The sequence below is a fragment of the Muscardinus avellanarius genome, assembly GCF_963383645.1.
Source record: "Muscardinus avellanarius genome assembly, chromosome: 1".
Lineage (NCBI taxonomy): Eukaryota > Metazoa > Chordata > Mammalia > Rodentia > Gliridae > Muscardinus > Muscardinus avellanarius.
Window position 1 is genome coordinate 221,482,258 of NC_137786.1, and position 20,772 is coordinate 221,503,029.

Consider the following 20,772-nt stretch of genomic DNA (forward strand, 5'->3'; position numbering starts at 1 on the left):
GATGAATTTGGATATAAAACTGCTAAAGAAAATACTAGCAACATGCATTCAAAACCACATAAAGAAAATCATACACCATGACCAGGTAGTGTTCATCCCAGGGATGCAAGGCTGGTTCAACATATGAAAATATGTAATTTATCACAAAAACAGAAACAAAGGCAAGAATCACATAATCATTTCAATAGATGCTGAAAATGCATTTGATAAAATCCAAAATCCATGTATGATAAAAGCATTGCCGAGAATTGGAATAGAAGGAACATATCTCCACTACATAAAGGCCATATACAAAAAGCCCACAGCCAGCTGGCATCATATTAAATGTGGAAAAATTTCAAGAATTCCCCCTAAAAACAGGAACAAGACAAGGATGTCTATTATCACCACTTCTCTTTAATATAGTACTAGAGACTCCAGCCAGAGCAATAAGGAAAGAATAGGAACAAAGGAGTAAAAATAGGAAAAGAAGAACTCAAACTTTTACTATTTGCAGATGACACTATACTATACTTAGAAGACCCAACAAACTCAAACACAAGGCTTATAGAACTGATCAACAAATTCAGCAAAGGGTCTGGATACAAAATCAATCTTAAAAATCAGAAGCGTTTCTGTACGCCAACCATAAATTCACTGAAAAAGAAATTCAGAAAACACTTCCACTCAGGATCTCCCACAAAAAAATAAAATACTTAGGAATAAACAACCCAGGACGTTAAATATCTCTACAAATAAAATTATAAAATATTGAAAAAAGAAATCAAAGAAGATCTTAGAAAAGATCTTCCATGTTCATGGATTGGCAGAATAAATATCATTAAAATGGCCATCCTCCCAAAAGTGATCTACAGATTCAACGCAATGCCCATTAAACTGCCAAGATCATTCCTCACAGACATAGAAAAATCAGTCCTTAAATTTATTTGGAATAACAAAAAGCCAAATATAGTCAAAGTATTTCTCAGCAACAAAAACCATGCAGGAGGAATCACAATACCTGACTTTAAACTATACTACAAAGCCATTGTAATAAAAACGGCATGGTACTGGCACAAAAACAGATACATAGACCAATGGAGCAGAATAGAAGACACAGAAACAAGCTCACATACTTTTAGCCAATTGATTTTTGACAAAGGGGCCAAAAACATACAGTGGGAAAAAAATAGCCTGTTCAACAAATGGTGTTGGCAAAACTGGTTAACCATATGCAGAAAATTAGAAATTAATTCCAATTCCTTACTCTGCACAAGAGTCAATTCAAGATGGATCAAAGACTTGGAAATCAAACCAGAGACCTTGAAGCTCCTTTAAGAAGGTGTAGGTCCAACACTACAACACATAGGCACAGAAAAACACTTTCTCAACAAGACCCCCAAGGCATAATAAATTAAAAGGTGAATTAACATGTGGGATTGCATGAAACTGAAGAGCTTCTGTTCAGCAAAGGAAACTGTCAAGAACCTCAACCGAGTGCCAGCAGAATGGCAGAAGATTTTCGCCACCTACACCTCCGATAGAGGACTAATATCCAGAATATACAGTGAACTCAAGCAACTCAAAACCAAGAAAACAAAGTATCCAATAACAAAATGGGCAAGTGAACTAAATAGCCATTTCACAAAAGAAGAAATTCAAATGGCCAATAAATGCATGAAAAAAGGCTCAACATCATTGGCAATCAGAGAGATGCAAGTCAAAACTACCCTGAGATTTCACCTAACTCCAACTAGAATGTCAGTCATTCAAAACACAAACAACAAATGCTGGTGAGGATGTGGAGAAGTAGGAACCTCGTCATTTGATCCAACTGGTAATTTATTAGTTTCATAGATCTGAATCATTCCCTTAACCTTTCTTAGCTTCAGTTACCTAATCTGGGATTCATACCTAACCTAATATTCAAATGAGAATACTAGTCACTACATCAGAGTGCTATTTTTACTGTATGTAGTATACTAGAGAAGGGGTGGGATCCAAAGGAAAGCACGCCAAGTGCTGTGTGCCTGTTTGCTCCTATAACTCTATATCTTATTAAGATGGGTAATTATAGTGCATCATTAAAAGTAAATTAAAAAAGCAACAAAAGTCAAAAGATATAATATGCCTAACACAAATGAAATAAAATCTTGCTTAGGGAATGATGTCTAGCAGTTGTGAAACTAGTCTTTATGAAGCCTCTGTACATGAAAACCATGTGCTGAGAATCTGTGGCAAAATTCTTAGAATTTTCATAAACACTAATTGAAAGCTTATGATAACAGGAGTTAGAGCTGGTTTAGCCATAAGACCAATGTAGAAGTCAGCTTTTCTCTATAGTTTTCACATCTTTAAAGTAAATAAGGGAGACAAGATAGACTTGAAGGTTATTTTGTGCCTAGCAGTCTCTGATTCAGACACAACCAGAGTATGCATGTGAAGTGGTCCAAATCCACTTGGCTTAAATCTTCTGGAACTCAATGATGCCACCGTCCTAATTACATGTGAGGAAAGAAGAGGCCACTGAGAATCCCCTGAGGATGTCTGTAGAGGGGACCAATGGGTGATATGATAGTGGATTCTCTTCTGTCAGTTACTTGAGGATGCAGAGGGGGAACCTCTGGGGCCAGAACAGCAGGGGGCCAATCATAAGGGGGCAAGTAAACATGTTGGCTTTATAATTGGATTAATTAGAGAGGCAGGTTCCTTAACCATGGAATGAAGCAATTGGGAAATTGACTTTTGTTCTTCTCAGAATCTCCCCAGACAGAGGTTGCTAGAAACGTCCAGGGGATTCAATTCTCTGATCCCGGTTTTCTTCCCCATGCACTTTAAATGCTTTAGGTTTTGCAGCCCCTCTACCTTTCCCTCAATTCTCCTTTTATGTCAACTGACTCCATTCTATTCCCCTGTAACTTTCCTAGTGAGAAAGTCACTAAGTGCTGGAGTTGGCGTATAGAGCTGGCAGCACTGATGGCCCCTGGTGAGCCCACAGAGGAGGTCAGCAGTGAGTGGTGCCTTTGGTGGGTAGAGCAGATTGAGCTATTTACATCCATGGGGTCCTTACCATAGGCAGGTCAATGATGGGATCTTTTATACACACTGGCACCTTTTGTTGGTTTACTCTTGCTTCACGTACTTCCATACGGAGACCCTTTCTTCAATTTGCTGACTGTTAGCTGGTGAGCTGATGTTATATATCATTTTGTTAAAATCTCATCTGTCTGATTAAATGACAGGGCAGAAAAGTTACCTGAGATCTTTGCATATTACAACAATTCTCATCCGAACCACTGATAACATGGCCAGTACGGGATGATTTGCAAAGCTAGTTTTCTGAGTCTACTGTTGAATTATGCATTTTTCAGGAATATTCTTTTGAGAAATTGAAGGAGCCCGACTAAGACATTCTTACACTTGACGATATCTGGTACATACTTGAGACTGGGTGGAGATTAGCCTCCACAGAAACCCAACTTTTGCTGAGAAGCAATTTTGAACCAAGGTTTTTAGATTTTTTTAGACTTGTAAACACTAACACACTCTTTACATTTCTTTGTTTTGTCTCTAGAATTTGCTAGTGAAATTATAATTTTCTTGTGGAATTTTAGTGCGAGTAAGTCAATTTTCTGACTATAAATATCGGAGAGATAAAATCAAGAATCAAGTCAATGAACTATAGTTAAGGTAAGACCATTCACTAATCTTTCTGGGTCATGCTTGGAATTATTTTCTTCTTTTGTGTGGTATTAGAGGTGGAACCCAGGGGCTTTTCTATATCCGTACTGTACTCCCAGACCTATTTTATACTTTATTTGGGAACAGGGTCTCACTAAGTTGCTGAGAGCCTCACTAAGTAGATGAGGCTGGCTTCCAACCTGTGCAATCCTCCCGTCTCAGCCCTGGGATTATAAGCATGCACCACCATTCCCAGCTTGGAATTACTTTAAAAATAAAGAGCTTATTTTAAAAGATTATCTATCCTTTCTTCATATACTTTTCCATCTGTGCTGTTTATAGGATACTTCCAGTGTTTTTTGGCTTTTAAGCAGCTGGAGGATTTAGGGTTCATACCATCCACTACTTATGAATGTCTACTCTGTTCTCAGATCTGTGCAAGGTGCTGCAAAAGATGTAAGAGACACTTCAGATGCCTTTGAGAGTTTAAATTTTCACCGGAGAGACCTGACAGATCTATACAAAACATTTAGAGAATAGTTAACTTTGGTGACAAAGTTCTAGAGGTAAGCTCACAAATCCCCAAAGGCACATCTTTGCAAAGGTATTTTCCCCTGGTATCCCAGTTTGACCGATTCTGGAAACATACTCTTTCCAGGGTCTCTAAGTTCTGCACAGGCTCCCTGGGTAGAAATTATAACTTGGACAAGTGAACAACTGAAGTTAGGCCAATTTATTGTTCATTTTTTACATTTATTTATTAATTTACTTGTTTTTAGACCTTCCTCTTCCTATTGGCTTTGGCTTTGTTATATACACAAATATTTTCTCTCTTCATGCCCCCCCCCCCGGAGGCCAATTTTGGGTCAGCAGCAAGAAGAGAATCAGTGGGTGAGATCAGCACTACAGCAAGCGTTGAACAGAAGCTGTGAAACCTGATTTTTCTTGCTGGCCCCCTATCCAGCCAGGTGTGAGATTATGGGCCCCTGATTTATCTTCTGTAAGACAAGAGTCCATGAGCTTCCTTTAAAAATTAGCAGTTTATGATGACTCAGTAGAGGGAGTGAGAAAAGAGAGGCTCCTGCTATCTGTTATAGGTTATCTTTAGAGAAAAAATGGGAGAAAGGGAATTCTGAAGAAGGCCAGTTGGACCAAATTTTTTCTTTTATAACATATAGTACATGAGGTTCTATGATAGAAAAAGTCAAATAGGAAACAGAATGTATTAGATTTATTTTAAATATTTGAAAAAATTTCATAGAAATTGTTTATTAAAGTCAATATTAAGCTTCTCTGTTAAACCCTACATTAGATTTTCTTAATTGTAAAGTTTGGAAATGTCTATTTAATTTGTTTTTGGATAAGAACACATTTTATGTTTTAGAGTTTTTTTCTTTGACCATGGCTATTAAAAAGTTATAATTAAAGTTATTTTAGAATCCACAGGGAAATATCATCACAGGGCTTACGGGTCTGGTGATTCTTTTATGAAATTATCTCTCAAATGTTGTTCATTTTAATGCATGGAATTTAAAAGTCAGTTATACTGCTTACAGGGGGATGCTGGAAAGAACTAGGGGTTTGTTAGTATCTTTGGGTCCAATTATGGGGGTTTTGAATAAGAATAATGAGAAGATGGAAGTGCCTAGAAGGCTGGGAGTAATTTTTTTTTTTCTGAAAAGAGGGCAGAGAGACAATGAGTTTGGAAATCTATGATAGAGGATCAACAATTTTTAATTTTATTATCTTTTCTCCATTTCAAATACATTCAATTTTTAATTTTTAAGACAATTTAACAATTACTTCATATTTACATCTCACTCTCTTAACCTTCAACAGTCTTTTTTTTTTTTTTTTTTTTTTTGGTGGTACTGGGGTTCCTGGAAGCCCTTCTACCTCCGGGCCACACTCCCAGACCTATTTTATATTTTTGAAACAGGGTCTCTAATGCCAGCGTGGCTGGCTTCAAACCTGCGTGATCCTCCTGTCTCCACCTCCCAAGTGCGGGGATTACAAGCGTGTGCCACCACGCCCGGCTTCAACAGTCTTTAAAAAATTTTTTTTATTGGTACACTGCAGTCATACATCTTGTGTGTCAGGCCTGCCTCCTGCAGCATGAGAACCTTAATGAATCCCCATGATACATGGCATGGGCAGAGTGATAAGGCAATTAAGACATGACCAACTATAGTCTTATAGTTTCTAATTTGCTTTTAATATTTGTGAGTTTGGGAGAACAGTTGGCTTTACAGGTTGAAGCATAATTGAAGTTGAGAAATTATATCAATTGCTATAAAATAAAAGCCTGGAGTGATGGCAGGTACCTGTAAGTATTTGGGAGGCTGAGACAGAAAGATCTCAGGTTCAAGGCCGGTCTCAGAAACTTAGTGAGAACTTATTTCAAAATAAGGAAAAAAGGGCTGGGGGTGAGGTCAGAGATAGAATGCCTCTGGATTCAATATCCAGTATTAAAAAAAAGGAAAAAGAAGCTGTAAAATATTGGTTCCATGCTCTAGTGTAAGATAAGGCAGATCTGAAATTACTGGTATGCAGTGAATACAAATCATTCTTCATTAGTAGGAAATACAGTGCTGGCACCTGCAGTTTGCAAAGCACAGACCTAAGTTTGAACATGAGCCATGCCACCTTAGGTGAGCAACTAAACCACTCTCATGTGCTCCTCTCATTTTTCTATTGTGCGAATGAAATCAGCCAATTCCTGTGTCTGGATCAGAGAAAACTCTTCAAAGTAGCATCACTACAAAGTCATTCCTATTCTGAGAATAGTACCAGCCACAGATAGTGGATGCTTATCCACTCTGTCTCATGTAGACCACGTTTTGGGGAAACCAAGGCAGAGGGGAAACTCAAGAACCAGCAGAATGACAGTATATTTCCAGGCCTGCAACGATGCTTCCAGTCACTGAGTTTATTTCTGTGATTCTAGGCCATTAGCCCCTGTGCTTTAAAACATGCCTGTGATGAGCAACGTGACCGAAATCATCTTCCTGGCATTTTCCCAGAACCAGAATGTGCAGAAGGTCATTTTTGTGCTGTTTCTCCTGATGTACATGGCCATCGTGCTGGGCAATGGCCTCATTGTGGTGACCATTGTGACCAGCAAAGGGCTCACCTCACCCATGTATTTTTTTCTCAGCTACTTGTCCCTGGTGGAGATGTGCTACTGTTCTGTTACGGCCCCCAAGCTCATCTTTGACTCTTTCAACAAGAGGAAAGTCATTTCCCTCAAGGGTTGCATCACACAGATCTTTTTCCTGCATTTCTTTGGTGGCACTGAGATCTTTCTCCTGACAGTGATGGCCTACGACCGCTATGTGGCCATCTGCAAACCACTGCATTACACGACCATCATGAACCGTCGGGCCTGTGGCCTCTTGGTGGGGGCAGCCTGGGCTGGGGGCTTGCTGCATTCCCTCGGGCAGACCTTCCTCATCTTCCAGCTGCCCTTCTGCGGTCCCAATGTCATCGACCACTACTTCTGCGACGTCCACCCCGTGCTGAAGCTGGCCTGCTCTGACACTTTCCTGGTCAGCCTGCTGATCATCCTCAATGGTGGCTCCATCTCTGTGATCAGCTTCGTGGGGCTGCTGGCTTCCTATGTTGTCATCCTGCGCTCCCTGAGTGGCCGCACGGCGGAGGGGCGGCGCAAGGCCCTCTCCACCTGCGCCTCTCACCTGGCCGTCGTGGGCCTTTTCTTCATACCCTGTTCCTTTGTCTACATGAGGCCCTGTGTCACCCTCCCTGCCGACAAGATAGTCGCTGTGTTTTACACGGTGGTCACACCGCTCTTGAACCCCATCATTTACTCCTTTAGGAACACAGAGGTGAAAAATGCCATGTGGAGACTCATGGGGAGGAAAGGAACTGGGGAAGGGAAATAGATGCTTGAGTTATGCAAAATAGTGGAGGAGGGGCTGGGAAACTGGGGCACCTGAGGTCTTTTTTGGCCTCTACCCTCCCTGATAGAGTGGACTTGGGCTAGTGGTTATCATTCTCTTCTTCACATATATTTGTAGTACTGGGGATTGAACCTAGGGACATTCTACCACTGAGCCCTATTTTATTTTATCTCAGCCCTAATTTACTATTTATTTAGAGTATAGCTAAGTTACACTAATCTAAAGCCCGTGATCCTTTTGCCTCAGCCTTCCAAGTACTGGGATTACAGGTTTAGTTACATTCTTAATTGGTGTTTACACTTCCTCATCTTTATGGAATTGGACAATATTGAAACCATCTTTAAGATGAAGTGTGTGCATGTGTGTTATTCTAGTGTTGCAGGGACCGCAAGGCAGATTGGCCCATCTGGAGAGAAAGAACTCTCAGAAAACAGCTCATTCTAGGAAGAGTAAAGGGGCTGTGAGTAAGAAGAAGGCCCATTTTAGGATGCAGTAGTCTTATGTCTTCTGGGTTCTAGTAGCCTGAGCCTTTGGTTTTGAAAGGTAAGAGAGTAGACAAGGTGGTTACTCACATGCTTATAAATTTCATGAGTCCCTAGGATTTGCTGAGTGTAGATCAGGCTGACTTAGGAGAGTTAAGTTCTAAGAACAGAAGACATTGACTCCATGGACAATCTACACAAGCTCACACTAGCATTGGACTCAGGTTTCTAAAGAATCAAATTGAAGCACAACATTTTAAGGGAGTTGAAAGTGCTAGACAAGGATATCTACTTTGTAGACACAAGTTTTACTTCCCACGTAGCATTAACATTTTTTTTTTTTTTTGGTGGTACTGGGGTTCCTGGAAGCCCTTCTACCTCCGGGCTACACTCCCACGGGCTACACTCCCAGACCTATTTTTTAACTTTATGTGGAAACAGGGTCTCTTAAGCCAGCGAGGCTGGCTCCGAACCAACGCGATCTTCCTGTCTCTGCCTCCCAAGCGCGGGGATTACAAGCGTGCTCCACCATGCCTGGCTAAGCATTAACATTTTGATATCTAAAATCATTTTCTGTTCACACTTATCTACTCTTCTTCCCTTTCTGAAGCCTTCAGTTTTTGACTCATTTGTCCACTCTCTGTGTGGCAGCCTCTTGGCTTCATATGCTTTTCAGGCATTCCAACAGAGCAGCCAGTACCCCACTCCCTTGTCCCACCATGCTGCCTTGAGGAGCTGGCTCCATGCGTCCGTACTCTTCTCCTTCCCACTCTCCATCCCAGAGCTGCCTGTTGAGTAAGGTGTGGCTTATTTAATTGCTATTGGTCCTTTATTGTTGTCCCTTAGAATATTGACTAATATTTTAACCATCTTTTTAAAGTCTTGCTTCCAGCAGCCACCAGATGATAAAGATGTAACCCCAAACATTAACCCAAACCCTGACCCTCACTCTCAGCAGATGGGCTTTCTTCCATGAGCTTCAAGACAAATGCTTTGAAGCAGTTCTCTGATTGCATAACTACTACTTCACATGAATCACATGAATTTTCCTCAAGGCATTTCCCTCCCTTCCTTCCTTCCTTCCTTCCTTCCTTCCTTCCTTCCTTCCTTCTTTCCTTCACCTTCCTTCTCCTTCCTTCCTTCCTTCCTTCCTTCCTTCCTTCCTTCCTTCCTTCCTTCCTTCTCCTTCCTTCCTTCCTTCCTTCCTTCCTTCCTTCCTTCCTTCCTTCCTGGGGATTGAACTCAGGGGCATATATCTCTGAGCTACACACAAACCTGTAATCCTCCTGTCTCAGCCTCCCAAGTACTGGGATTACAGGCATGTGCCGCCATAACTGGCTTCACTACCCTTTCTTAATATTCGATTTTTTTTGTTTCCAATTATACTGTAAGAACTTACTGTTTTTGAATAACCCTTTGTATTTTCCATTTATAATTTTTCCTTATCTCTCCCTGCTAACATCTAATCCACTCTCAAAGGCCCATCTGAAATGCTTCTTCCTTGAGGAAGCTTCTATGAGTATCCAATCTGGATACATCCTTTACCTCTTTCAAAGTCACCCAAAGTTCAGTGAGAATTTTTTAAGACTTTTAATACCATTTCTCTCCATTGGACCATGACTCTTGAGAATATGATCTGAATAATGCACATCTTTTGTCTTACTTTGAGTACCTGCTATCCTCCCCAGCAGGCTGAGGATTCCTTGAGGTAAGGCTCTTGACTATTTGTGTCTAGCTAATGAATAGTTGAATATTTAAAACATTCATTCAGTAAACATTTGTAGAATAAAGAAATGAATAAATAACTCTCTGTGTGCCTTAACATGTGCAAGAATAAACTTCTGGTCTTTCCCTAAAACAGATTCTCCTGGCAGCCAGCCTCCTATCTCAAATTTATAGCTTCTCTGAACTTATTTTCTTTCATGTTTTTTATTGGTGCATTGTAGTCATACATCTTAATGGGGTACAAGATAGTAGAGGCATATGTGCACATATCACTCATTTAGTCCTTTCCCAATTGCCACCCCATTCCTTCCCCTCCATCCTTTTCATGTTTGGCTTAGTGATTGGCCTTGATACGTTTGCGAATGCACATCATGTACATTAGGGAGTATCCCTTTCCCTTCCCACTCCCCTCAGTTAGGTTCCCTTATTTGCTCATCTATGGTTTCTCCTTCTTTGTCTAGAGTTTCTCCTATGGCCCAAAAACTCACCCTGAAAGTCTTGGAGCCATTCTGTATTTCTCCCTCACATCTTACACTTACTCCATTAAGAAGTCCTTTGCCTTTACCCTCAAAATATAACCAGACTGTAACACTTCTTCATACCTACACAGCTTCCAGGATCCTCTCTCACTTGCTCCCCTTATTTTTTCTTATTGCTCCCATCTCCAGCTAATCTGATTATAATGGAGTGTTGCAGTGGTTGTGGTCCAGTCTCTGTTGCTTCTCCAGCCCCATTTCCTCCACTCTGCCCTGCTTTACTCCTTTCCAAGCACATTGGCCTCCTTACTACTCATCTGACGTGTAAGGCCTGCTGCTGCCTTGGGAATCTTTGCACTGGTTATTCCTTCAGCCTGGAGCAGTCTTCCCCAACAAATCTGTTGGCTAACTTCCTCACCCTCCTGAAATCTCTGTGCAAACATCACTTTTGCAGAGGCTCTGTGGATGCCTATTTATTATTTATTTATTTAATTTATTTATTTATATTGGTGTATTGTAGTCTTAAATTATAATTTAAATCATGTTAAAAATGAATATTTTTATGTATCTATTGGACAATTGTATCTCTTGTTTTGTGAAATACCTAATCAATTCAGTTGTTCATTTCTTGATTGGGTTATTTGTTTTTCTTTTTTTAAAATTTTTTATTGGTGCACTGTATTCATATATCATAATGGGATATAAAAAAAAACTTTTGTAGACATACATGCACACATCGCCCAGTTAGCCTCTACCTGATCCCAACCCCATTCCCTCCCCATCACTCCTTCCCATGCTTGGCTTAGTGGTTGACATCTAGTATTATAGCAATTTATCCAAAATTAACAATGATAATCTCACGTAACAGTTTCATTTGTCTGATACCAAGCTTTTGATGACTTAAAGATAACATTTCAATATTTCTTTTTGCTTTCTTTCTTACCAGAGATATTTTTTTAGGTGAAACTATCATACATTTATTTATTTATTTTTCAGAAAAGATCTATCCTAATATGAAATATGGACTCTAGATACCCAAAATGATCTCGAAGAAGAGCAAAGCTAGAAGATGTATATTTTCTGATTTCAAACCTTATAAAGCTACCATAATTGAAACAGTGTAGTACTGTTATAAAGGCAGATATATAAACCATTGGAGTTAAATAAAAGCCTAGAAATAAATTCTTCCATATATTGTCAAGTTATTTTTGACAAGGTTTCCATGAACATTTGGTGAAGGACATAATAATCTTTTAACTAAATATTGTTGAAAAATAATAATTACATGAAAAAGAATAAAATTGGACCCTTACGTAACCCCATATACAAATATTGAATCAAAATAGATAAAAGACCTAAATATAAATCTTAAGACTATAAACTTTTAGAAGAAAATCTGGGTCATAAAACCTCACAACATTGAAATTGGCAGTGACTTCTTGAATATAATTTCAATGGCACAGGCAACAGAGGGTAAACAAACTCTCTAAAAAATAAAAAAAATTGTATATCCAAAGACAATGTAAACAGAGCTAAAAGTTACTGATAGAATGGGATAAAATATTTCCAAATGCTATATCTGAAGGTATATTAATATTCCAACCAGAAATCCTAAGAATTAGCAACAATAAAATCAAACAATACAATTTAGAAATAGGTAAAAGACTAACATAAATAATGAATCTCCAAAGATAACCAATCTTAGTTGTCTGTTGGATGTAAAATCTTGTTTCTCTGGTTCTGGTGTGTGTTACCTATTTCTTCTTTGTAGTTAATCTCTTTGAGTATTTTCTCTAGCACTGGTTTTGAAGACATAAATTCCTTCAGTTTCTGTTTGTCATGGAAGCTTCTTATTTCCCCATCTAATTTGATAGAAAGTTTTTCTGGGTAGGAAATTTTTGGCTGGAAGTTGTTTTCTTTCAGAGTTTGGAATATGTTACTCCAAGCCCTTCTGGCTCTCATGACTTGGTTTGGGAAGTCTGGAGTGATTTGAATTGGTTTGCCTCTGAATGTCACTTGGCCCTTTGTTTTTGTTGCCTTTAAGATTCTCTGCTTGGCTTCCACATTGGTCATTTTGACAATTATGTGGCGTGGGGATCCTCTTCTCCGATCCTGTCTAAAGGGAGTTCTATAGGTTTCCTGGACCTGTGTATCGACCTCTTGCTGTAAGTGTGGAAAATTTTCTGCTATTACTTCCTTGAAGATATTGTTGATCCCTTACGTTTCACCTTCTTTTCCCTCCTCTATTCCAATTATTCTTAGGTTAGCTCTCTTAAAATGGGCCCATATTTCTTCAATGTCAGATTCCTGCTGTCAGATTTTTTTTTTTCTAAGTTAGAAACTATGCGTTCATTTTTGGAGTGATCATCTTTTAAGAGCGAGATTCTATTCTCCATGTGGTTTAATCGGTTGTTTGTACTTTGAATTGAGGCCTTTACTTCATTAATTGCATCCTTTATCTTTTTTTTGGCTCTCTCTGAATTCTTTTCGAAACGCCTGTATTATTTTTACAGTTATTTTCCTGATTTGATCTTCTAGAAATCTCTGAATTTCTGTTTTATCAGGTTCTGATGTTATGGGGTTGTGGGCCTTCATTGCTCCATTGTTATTCCTCTTTCCCATGATTTTGGAAGTTTGTGCCTTCTCTGGGTTCTCCCTGGGTCACTACAACTTCACTTAAGGTGCTCTGGATCTTGAGTCTGTGGTATCTCAGTCCCCACTACTTCTTTACTGGGTTGTATCACAAAGTCTCAGACCCAGTGAGTCAATCGAGGCTGCTTTAGACCATGGGGGGTGCCAGGTTGGGCGTACTCCTTCGGGGATTTGTGACTATGGTGTGATATTTCTGCCACCGCCACTCCCCCTCTGGGTCATGTCCCTTGGAGTGCGGTACTGAAATTTCTCCTCAAGGGGCCGCAATTTGACTCACTGTTGTTGAGTGCACTGATGGAGCTGTAGTGGACTCGGTGAATTCACTGCTGCTGCCCCCGGTGGCAATATGGCACCAATGCCATGCCCTTGTCTGTGAGGCTGGCGTATTTCTTCTCTGTTTTTGACCTCTGCTCTGAGTTCCTTCATTGCTCCATTGTTATTCCTCTTTCCCATGATTTCAGAAGTTTGTGCCTTCTCTGGGTTCTTCCCTGGGTCACTACAACTTCACTTAAGGTGCTCTGGATCTTGAGTCTGTGGTATCTGAGTCACCACTACTCCTTTACTGTTTTGTATCGTAGAGTCTCAGACCCAGGGAGTCAATTGAGGCTGCTTTAGACCATGGGGGGTGCCAGGTTGGGCGTTTTCCTGCGGGGAATTGTGACTATGGTGTGATATCTCTGCCACTGCCACTCCCCCACTGGGTCAAGTCCCTGGGAGTGCAGTACTGGGATTTCTCCTCTAGGGGCTGCAATTTGACTCACTGTTGTTGAGTGTACTGATGGAGCTGTAGTGGACTCGGTGAATTCACTGCTGCTGCCGCCGGTAGCAATATGGTACCACTGCCATGCCCTCAGCCATGAGGCTGGCGTTTACTTCTCTGTTTTTGAGATCTGCTCTGAGTCCCTGCAGGGTGTGCTGAGCCCAGCCCCTGGGAGCTTTAGATGCTCTCTGTGCCGAAAAATCTGCCGAATTCTGCCTGGGTGATCTGCAGTGGCTCACCTCGGCTCGCTGTCTGCCGCTCCTCTCTGGAGCCTGGTGGGCTGTTGAGTGCGTTGTTCTGGTGCTGTCCAGTGAACTCGCCACTGCCGCCAGCAGTAAGGTGCTGCTGTCGCGTTCTCGGGCGTGTGGCCAGGGTATCTCCTCTGTGGCTCTGAGCTCCGTTCTGGGTCTCCCTCTTCTCTGGAGCCTGGTGCTGCGAGGGAAGATGGTGCCCACGCCGCTCTGCACTGGGGCTCCGGCCGCAGCTCTGCAGTCTGGTTTCTTTCTGGTGTCTCATTTTTCCAGCCCTTTTTTTCTCTGTCCCTTGTATTTACATTTTTTGTTTTTCTGTTGATGGTGTTTTCTGGCTATGAAAGGCACTGATTTTGTGGTAATAGAGATTGGTTGTTAGTGGGCTCGTAAGCGCTGCTTTTCTCCATTGCCATCTTCCTGGAAGTTAGTTATTTGTTTTCTAGTGTAAAGTTTTTTAAGTTCTTTGTATATTCTAGATATTAGACTTCTATCAGAGGGATAGCTGGTAAAGATCTTTTCCCATTATGTAGGCTTTCTCTTTAGACTCTTATGATTTCCTTTGATGAGCAGGAACTTTTTAGTTTGATGCAATCTCACTTATTAACTCTTTCCAAAGGAACTGAAGTCACAATATTATAGTTATACAGACATATCCATGTGTGTAGAAGCACAGTTTACAATAGATAAATTATCAGACCAGCCTAGCTGTCTATAAACAGATGAATGATTACAAAAGGTAGCATCTACACACAGTATAATTTTATTCAGTCACAAGGAATAACAAAATATGTCATTTGCAAAAGTATGGATGAAACTATAGAATATTATACTAAGTGAGATTAACCAGTCTCAGAAATTGAAGGGTTATATGTTTTCCCTCATATGTAGAAGGTAGAGACAAATTGGGAAACAAAGGGGACTCCAGATAAAGGAAAAACTCCAGTGGGATGATGGAGAGGCTTTAGGGAGGGAGGAGGGGGAGAAGACTTAATGAAGAAAACACTTCCAATAATGCTATGTACATATATGAATTATCAGTGCTAATCTTCATAACATGTAGGAGGAAGGGGAGGGAGTGGATGGGAGTGGGAAGGAAGCCTACCAAGTGCTATGTGTATGTGTTTTTCTTATTATTCTGAACCTCATTATGATGTATAATTACAATGCACCAGTATAAGTATATAAAATATTATGTTGCCTAGATTTTCATGAAAATTTCTTTCCTTGTTGGGGTTGGTGGCACATGTCTGTAATCCCAGTGCTTGAGAGGCTATGACAGAAGGATTACAAGTTTGGGGCCAACCTCAAAAACTTGGTGATACCCTCAGCAACTTAGTGAGACCCTGTTTCAAAATAAAATGTAAAATAGGGGATAAGGGTGTAGCTTAGAGATAAAATGCTCCTGGATTTAATCCAAGTACCACAGGGGAAAAGTCAAAATCCCTTCCCTGAATGGATTTTTAGAAATATTAGAAATGATGATTCAAGAGGTCCCATGCAGCCCATAAATGAATGAGATCCTTTATTTGGTAAACTTTACTTAGGTTGTGATAGATTTCCAAGTCAGAGAAGAGATTATGAAACTGTGGTTTCTCATTGCATGCTATTTTCCCCATAGGAGCACTTTTAAATTCTATCTAGACATTTACTGTATGTATCATTCCAAGCATGGAAAAGAAGACCAGATTAGGTAGAAGGATGGCTCAGATGACCTGTTAAAACTCCTGTTGCTTCTATCAGTCTGCCTGTTAGGATACAACAAAAATTATGCTAAGAAATGATCAGTCTCTTTAGATCTTGTAGATTTTCTATGTTTTAGTTTTAATTCATTAAGTGACCATTTCATTAGCCCAGCCCAGGTCTGGCAATATGGATACGAAATGCAAAGAATCCTGCTTTCAAGATGCTCCAAGTGTACGGTAGGATGGTGAAGGGAGACTGATAAATGATAGTGTAAAGAGAAGTATGATAGGGATGCAATCTGAATGCTAAAGGAATACAGTGGAAAGCCATATAATGTAGCCTTGGGTAGAAGAAGAGATGGTGTTCTTTATGGAGACGTATTATATCTGAGCTTAGTTCTGAAGGATGTTCAAAAGTATACCAGTGGAATATAGAAAGGTTATGTAAGACCAGGGAAATAGCGTGTGGAAAGCTATGCGTTATGAGTGAACATCACTAGTATGCCTAAAGCACATGGCAGTGGACAGGGATGGACCTGAATGACAACGTGGGTGGGTCCCTGGCATTCTTATAATGAGAATAAAAGGCTTAGATTTTATCCTGAATGTAAAGGGGAAAATTTGGAGGATTTTGAACTGAGAGGTGACATGATTGGATGACTCATAAATATCACTGTGGCTGCCACGTGGAATATTGAGAAGGTGTTTGAGTAAGTTATAAGGCATCAGAGACAAGATATTATGTTGCTAAAGTGTCAGTTTATTTTGCTAAGTGACCTAAATCTAGTGCTGAATAGAGTGGTTGAAGCATCGTTGGTGCTCAAAAAATTTTTTTGAATGTTTTGGAATACATAAAAGAATGAATGGGTAGATGAATGAATATTAAGGATCAAGAGTTGAGAGGATGCAGAGGCCAATTTTGAAATTATGAGATGGACTAATAAAGGGAGAAATCAAGGCTAACTTCCAAGTTTTGGTAGAGGAAGCAGGGAAAATAGACTGAGGATCAGAGTTGGATGGGCTAAGATGAGGAGTTCAATTTTGAAGAAGCCCCTTTGCACTAAGTGCAGGTGGGAATTGTAAAAAAACATTTAGGACAATTATTTTCCAATAGTTGGTTATCCGTGTATTATAATTACACATTATTATAAGGTTTAGAGTGATAGGAACCTATGCGCCCATGGTTCCTGATCCCACCCACTCCCTCCCTTCCCCATACAAGTTATTGAGACTGGCACTGATAATTTCATATATGTACACAGCATTATTTGAACTGTTGCCCTCATCAGGTCTCTCCTCTACATCCCTTTTCTAGACCTTCTTCATCACTCCACAGGGGTTTCTTCTCCTTTATCTGGAGTCCATTTTGCTTCCCAACTTCTCTCTAGCTTTTGCATATGAGAGAAAGCATAAGCCTTCACTTTCTGAGACTGGCTAATCTTGCTTAGCATATTTTTTTAGTTCTATCCATTTTCCTGAAAATGAAATAATTTTGATTTTTCTTTATGGCTGCGTAAAATTTCATCATGTTTATATAATGCAATTTTGTAATCCATTCATTTGTTAATGAATTTGTTAATTTTTCATGCTGGGACTCTTGAGGAATCCTGAGGTACAGAGAGTTTTATTTGTGCTCTTTCTGATCATCTACCTGGTCTCTCTTGGAGGCAGCCTACTTATAATCACTATTTTCTTCAGTCCCACCATGAGCTCCCCCATGTACCTTTTCCTTTCCTATTTGTCCTTTATCGATACTCATTCTTTATCGATACTTTATCATTCCTCATGCATGACCCCCATGCTGACTCCTTGTATGAGGGGAGAGCCAGTTCTTTTGGGGGATGCTTGGCCCAATTCTTTGTTGCTCATTTACTGGGAGGAACCGAGATCATTCTGCTCCTGATCATGGCCTATGACCACTATGTGGCCATCTGTAAGCCCCTGCACTACATGACTATCATGACCAGGCATCTCTGCACCATGCTGGTGGGGTGAGTTGGCTGGGGGGCTTCCTGGATTCACTGGCTCAGCTCTTCCTGGTCCTTCAGTTGCCTTTCTGTGGTCCGAACATTGACTGTGACCTCTGCTGGAGCTCACCTGCACCAACACATACATCATCAGACTGCAGGTGGTAACCAACAGTGGTGTGATCTGCCTGTTGAACTTCCTCATGCTGGTTGCCTCTTACCTTGTCACCCTGCACTCCCTGAGGTCCCACAGCACAGAAGGGAGGCACAAAGCCCTCTCCACCTTGGGGCCCATTTCACTGTTGTTGCCTTGTTCTTTGTACCCGGCATATTTATTTATAAGTAGCCATTATTCACTTTGTCCATAGATAAAATAGCGGCTTTGTGCTAGGCATGGTGGCGCACGCTTATAATCCCTGTGCTTGGGAGGCGGAGACAGGAGGACCACGCAGGTTCAAAGTCAGTCTCACTGGCTTAAGAGACTCTGTTTCCAAATAAAATATTAAAAAAAAAATGTCTGGGAGTGTAGCCCGGAGGTAGAAGGGTTTCCAGGAACCCCAGTACCACATAAAAAAATACTGACTTTCTTTTATTACATCTTGACACTTGTGTTTAATCCTCCGATATATACCCTGAGAAATGCAGAGGTAAAAAAAAATGCCATGAAGAATCTCTGGAGGGGCCAGCAAGGCCGGCATCGGAGCCTGCCATGAGGCAAGGCCGGTGCTGGGGCCTCCGAGGCCAGGATAAGAGCCAGCCGAGGGGTTAGGCTGGTGCCGGGGCTAGTGGCCGGCATCGGAGCCTTCTGTGAGGCAAGGCCGCTACTGAGGCCTCCGAGGCCGGAATTGGAGCCTGCTGAGGGGTTAGGGCGGTGCTGGGCCCAGTGAGGCTGGCATCGGAGCCTGCCATGAGGCAAGGCTGGTTCTGGGGCATCCGAGGCCAGGATAAGAACCAGCTGAGGGGTTAGGCCAGTGCCGGGGCCAATGGCCGGCATTGGAGCCTGCCGTGAGGCAAGGCCAGTGCTGAGGCCTCCGAGGCCGGGTTCGGAGCCTGTCGAGGGGTTAGGCCAGTGCCGGGACCAGCAGCCAGCATTGGAGCCTTCTGTGAGGCAAGGCCGCTACTGAGGCCTCCGAGGCTGGGATCGGAGCCTGCCCAGGGATTAGACCAGGGCTGGGGCCAGCAAGGCCGCTACTGAGGCCTCCAAGGCTGGGATCGGAGCCTGCCCAGGGGTTAGACCAGGGCTGGGGCCAGCAAGGCCGTCATCGGAGCCTGCCGTGAGGCAAGGCCGGTGCTGGGGCCTCCGAGGCCGGGATCGGAAACTGCCGAGGGGTTAGGCTGATGCTGGGGCCAGCAAGGCCGGGATCGAAGCTCACCGTGAGGCAAGGCCGGTGCTGGGGCCTCCGAGGCCAGGATCGGAGCCTGCCGAGGGTTTAGGCCGATGCCGGGTCCTATGGCCGGCATCGGAGCCTGACAGGAGGCAAGGCCGCTACTGGGGCCTCCGAGGCTGGGATCGGAGCCTGCCAAGGGATTAGGCTGGTGCTGGGGCCAGTGAGGCCAGGATCGGAGCCTGCCTTGAGGCCAGGCCGGTGCTGGGACCTCCGAGGCCCGGTTCAGAGCCTGCCAAGGGGTTAGGCTGGTGCTGGGGCCAATGGCCGGTATCGGAGCCTGCCGTGAGGCAAGGCCACTACTGGGGCCTCTGAGACTGGGATCTGAGCCAACTGAGGGGTTAGGCTGGTGTCGGGGCCAGTGAGACCAGAATCGGGGCCTCCCATGAGGCAAGGCCGCTGCTTGAGCCAGCGAGGTCTGGATCAGTCCATCGGGTAGCCAGGCCACTACTGGGGCCGTCAAGAGTGGGATTGGTACTTGCAACGCAGCATGCACAGAGAAATATCGCAGAAAATATAAATCAGATGCTTCCCCTAATCAGCAAAAACTAGGAGGAAAGGGGCAACAGGAAGAGGTCGAGCTATAGAAAGGTCCCTATAGTGAAGCAACTAAGGTGACCAATCAGAGGGTATGGAATAGGGGAGGATGGAGCCTCTTTAAAACGCAGGAGGTACATAAACAAATGTATCAAAGTTAATCACCAAACAAGCATGGGATCGAGGGAGGGGGAGGGAATGGGATGGGGGCTGAATGAGAGCTAATTGGATGATGTGTGCTTGTATATCCTCTCAAGTCTTGTACTCCAATGTGATTGATATATGACTATAATGCACCAATTAAAAAAAATCTCTGGAGAAAATGAGCAATTATAGATGGAGGACACATGGTACATTGGGGAAAGAAATAATAAGCCACTCTTAGTAAGAACTTATATTGTCAGGTGCTGTGTGTATGTATGTTCTATTATTCCTTACCTCATTATAATGTATAATTTCAATACACCAAAAGGTATATTGAAAAAATGAATCCATGTCATGATGAGACTCAAGAGATCAAAATTTCAGAATAAAACTCATTTGGAGCCGGGCGTGGTGGCGCACACTTGTAATCCCCGCGCTTGGGAGGCGGAAACAGGAGGATCGCGCAGGTTCGAAGCCAGCCGCGCTGGCGTAAGAGACCCTGTTTCAAAAATATAAAATAGGTCTGGGAGTGTAGCCCGGAAGTAAAAGGGCTTCCAGGAACCCCAGTACCACCAAAAAAAAAAAAAACTCATTTGGATATTTATTTATTTATTATTATTATTATTTTTTTGGTGGTGGTACTGGGGTTCCTGGAAGCCCTTCTACCTCTGGGCTACACTCCCAGACCTATTTTTTATACTTTTTTAAATTTGGAAACAGGGTCTCCTAAGCCAGCGCGCGCGGCTGGCTTCGAACCTGCGCGATCCTCCTGTCTCTGCCTCCCAAGCGCGGGGATTACAAGCGTGCGCCACCACGCCCAGCTCATTTGGATATTTAAATTCATACATAATTTTTCATGCCCAAAATTATGTAATAGTTTTTATAACAGTTCAATTTCTTTTTAACAGTTTCAGCTGCAGAGCATGAAGACCCATTTTTTTTTTTTTGTACTGGAGATGGAACCCAGGGGCATTCTACCTCTGAGCTACACCCCCAGCCCTGATTTTTAGTCTTTTTAGTTTTTGAAACAGGGTCCCACTGAGTTACGAAGGGCCTCGCTAAGTAGCTGAGGGTGTCCACTAACTGTGATCCTCCGTTCTCTGCCTCCTGAATGTTGGGATTACAAGCGTG

At 42.1% G+C, this 20,772-nt stretch overlaps 1 protein-coding gene and 1 pseudogene across 2 annotated transcripts; both read left to right on the plus strand.

Moving 5' to 3' along the window:
- Window positions 1–6,632: 6,632 nt before the first annotated feature.
- Window positions 6,633–7,562, plus strand: LOC308265662 (olfactory receptor 4X1-like; the record flags this gene model as incomplete). Its single annotated transcript, XM_080699467.1, has 1 exon — window positions 6,633–7,562. The coding sequence occupies one exon, from the start codon at window positions 6,633–6,635 to the stop codon at window positions 7,560–7,562; it is 930 nt and encodes a 309-aa protein (XP_080555593.1).
- A 9,628-nt stretch (window positions 7,563–17,190) lies between these two features.
- LOC308259662 (olfactory receptor 4C3D-like) lies at window positions 17,191–17,921 on the plus strand (annotated as a pseudogene). Its single transcript has one exon. The product of its transcript is annotated as an olfactory receptor 4C3D-like (transcript).
- Window positions 17,922–20,772: the final 2,851 nt, after the last annotated feature.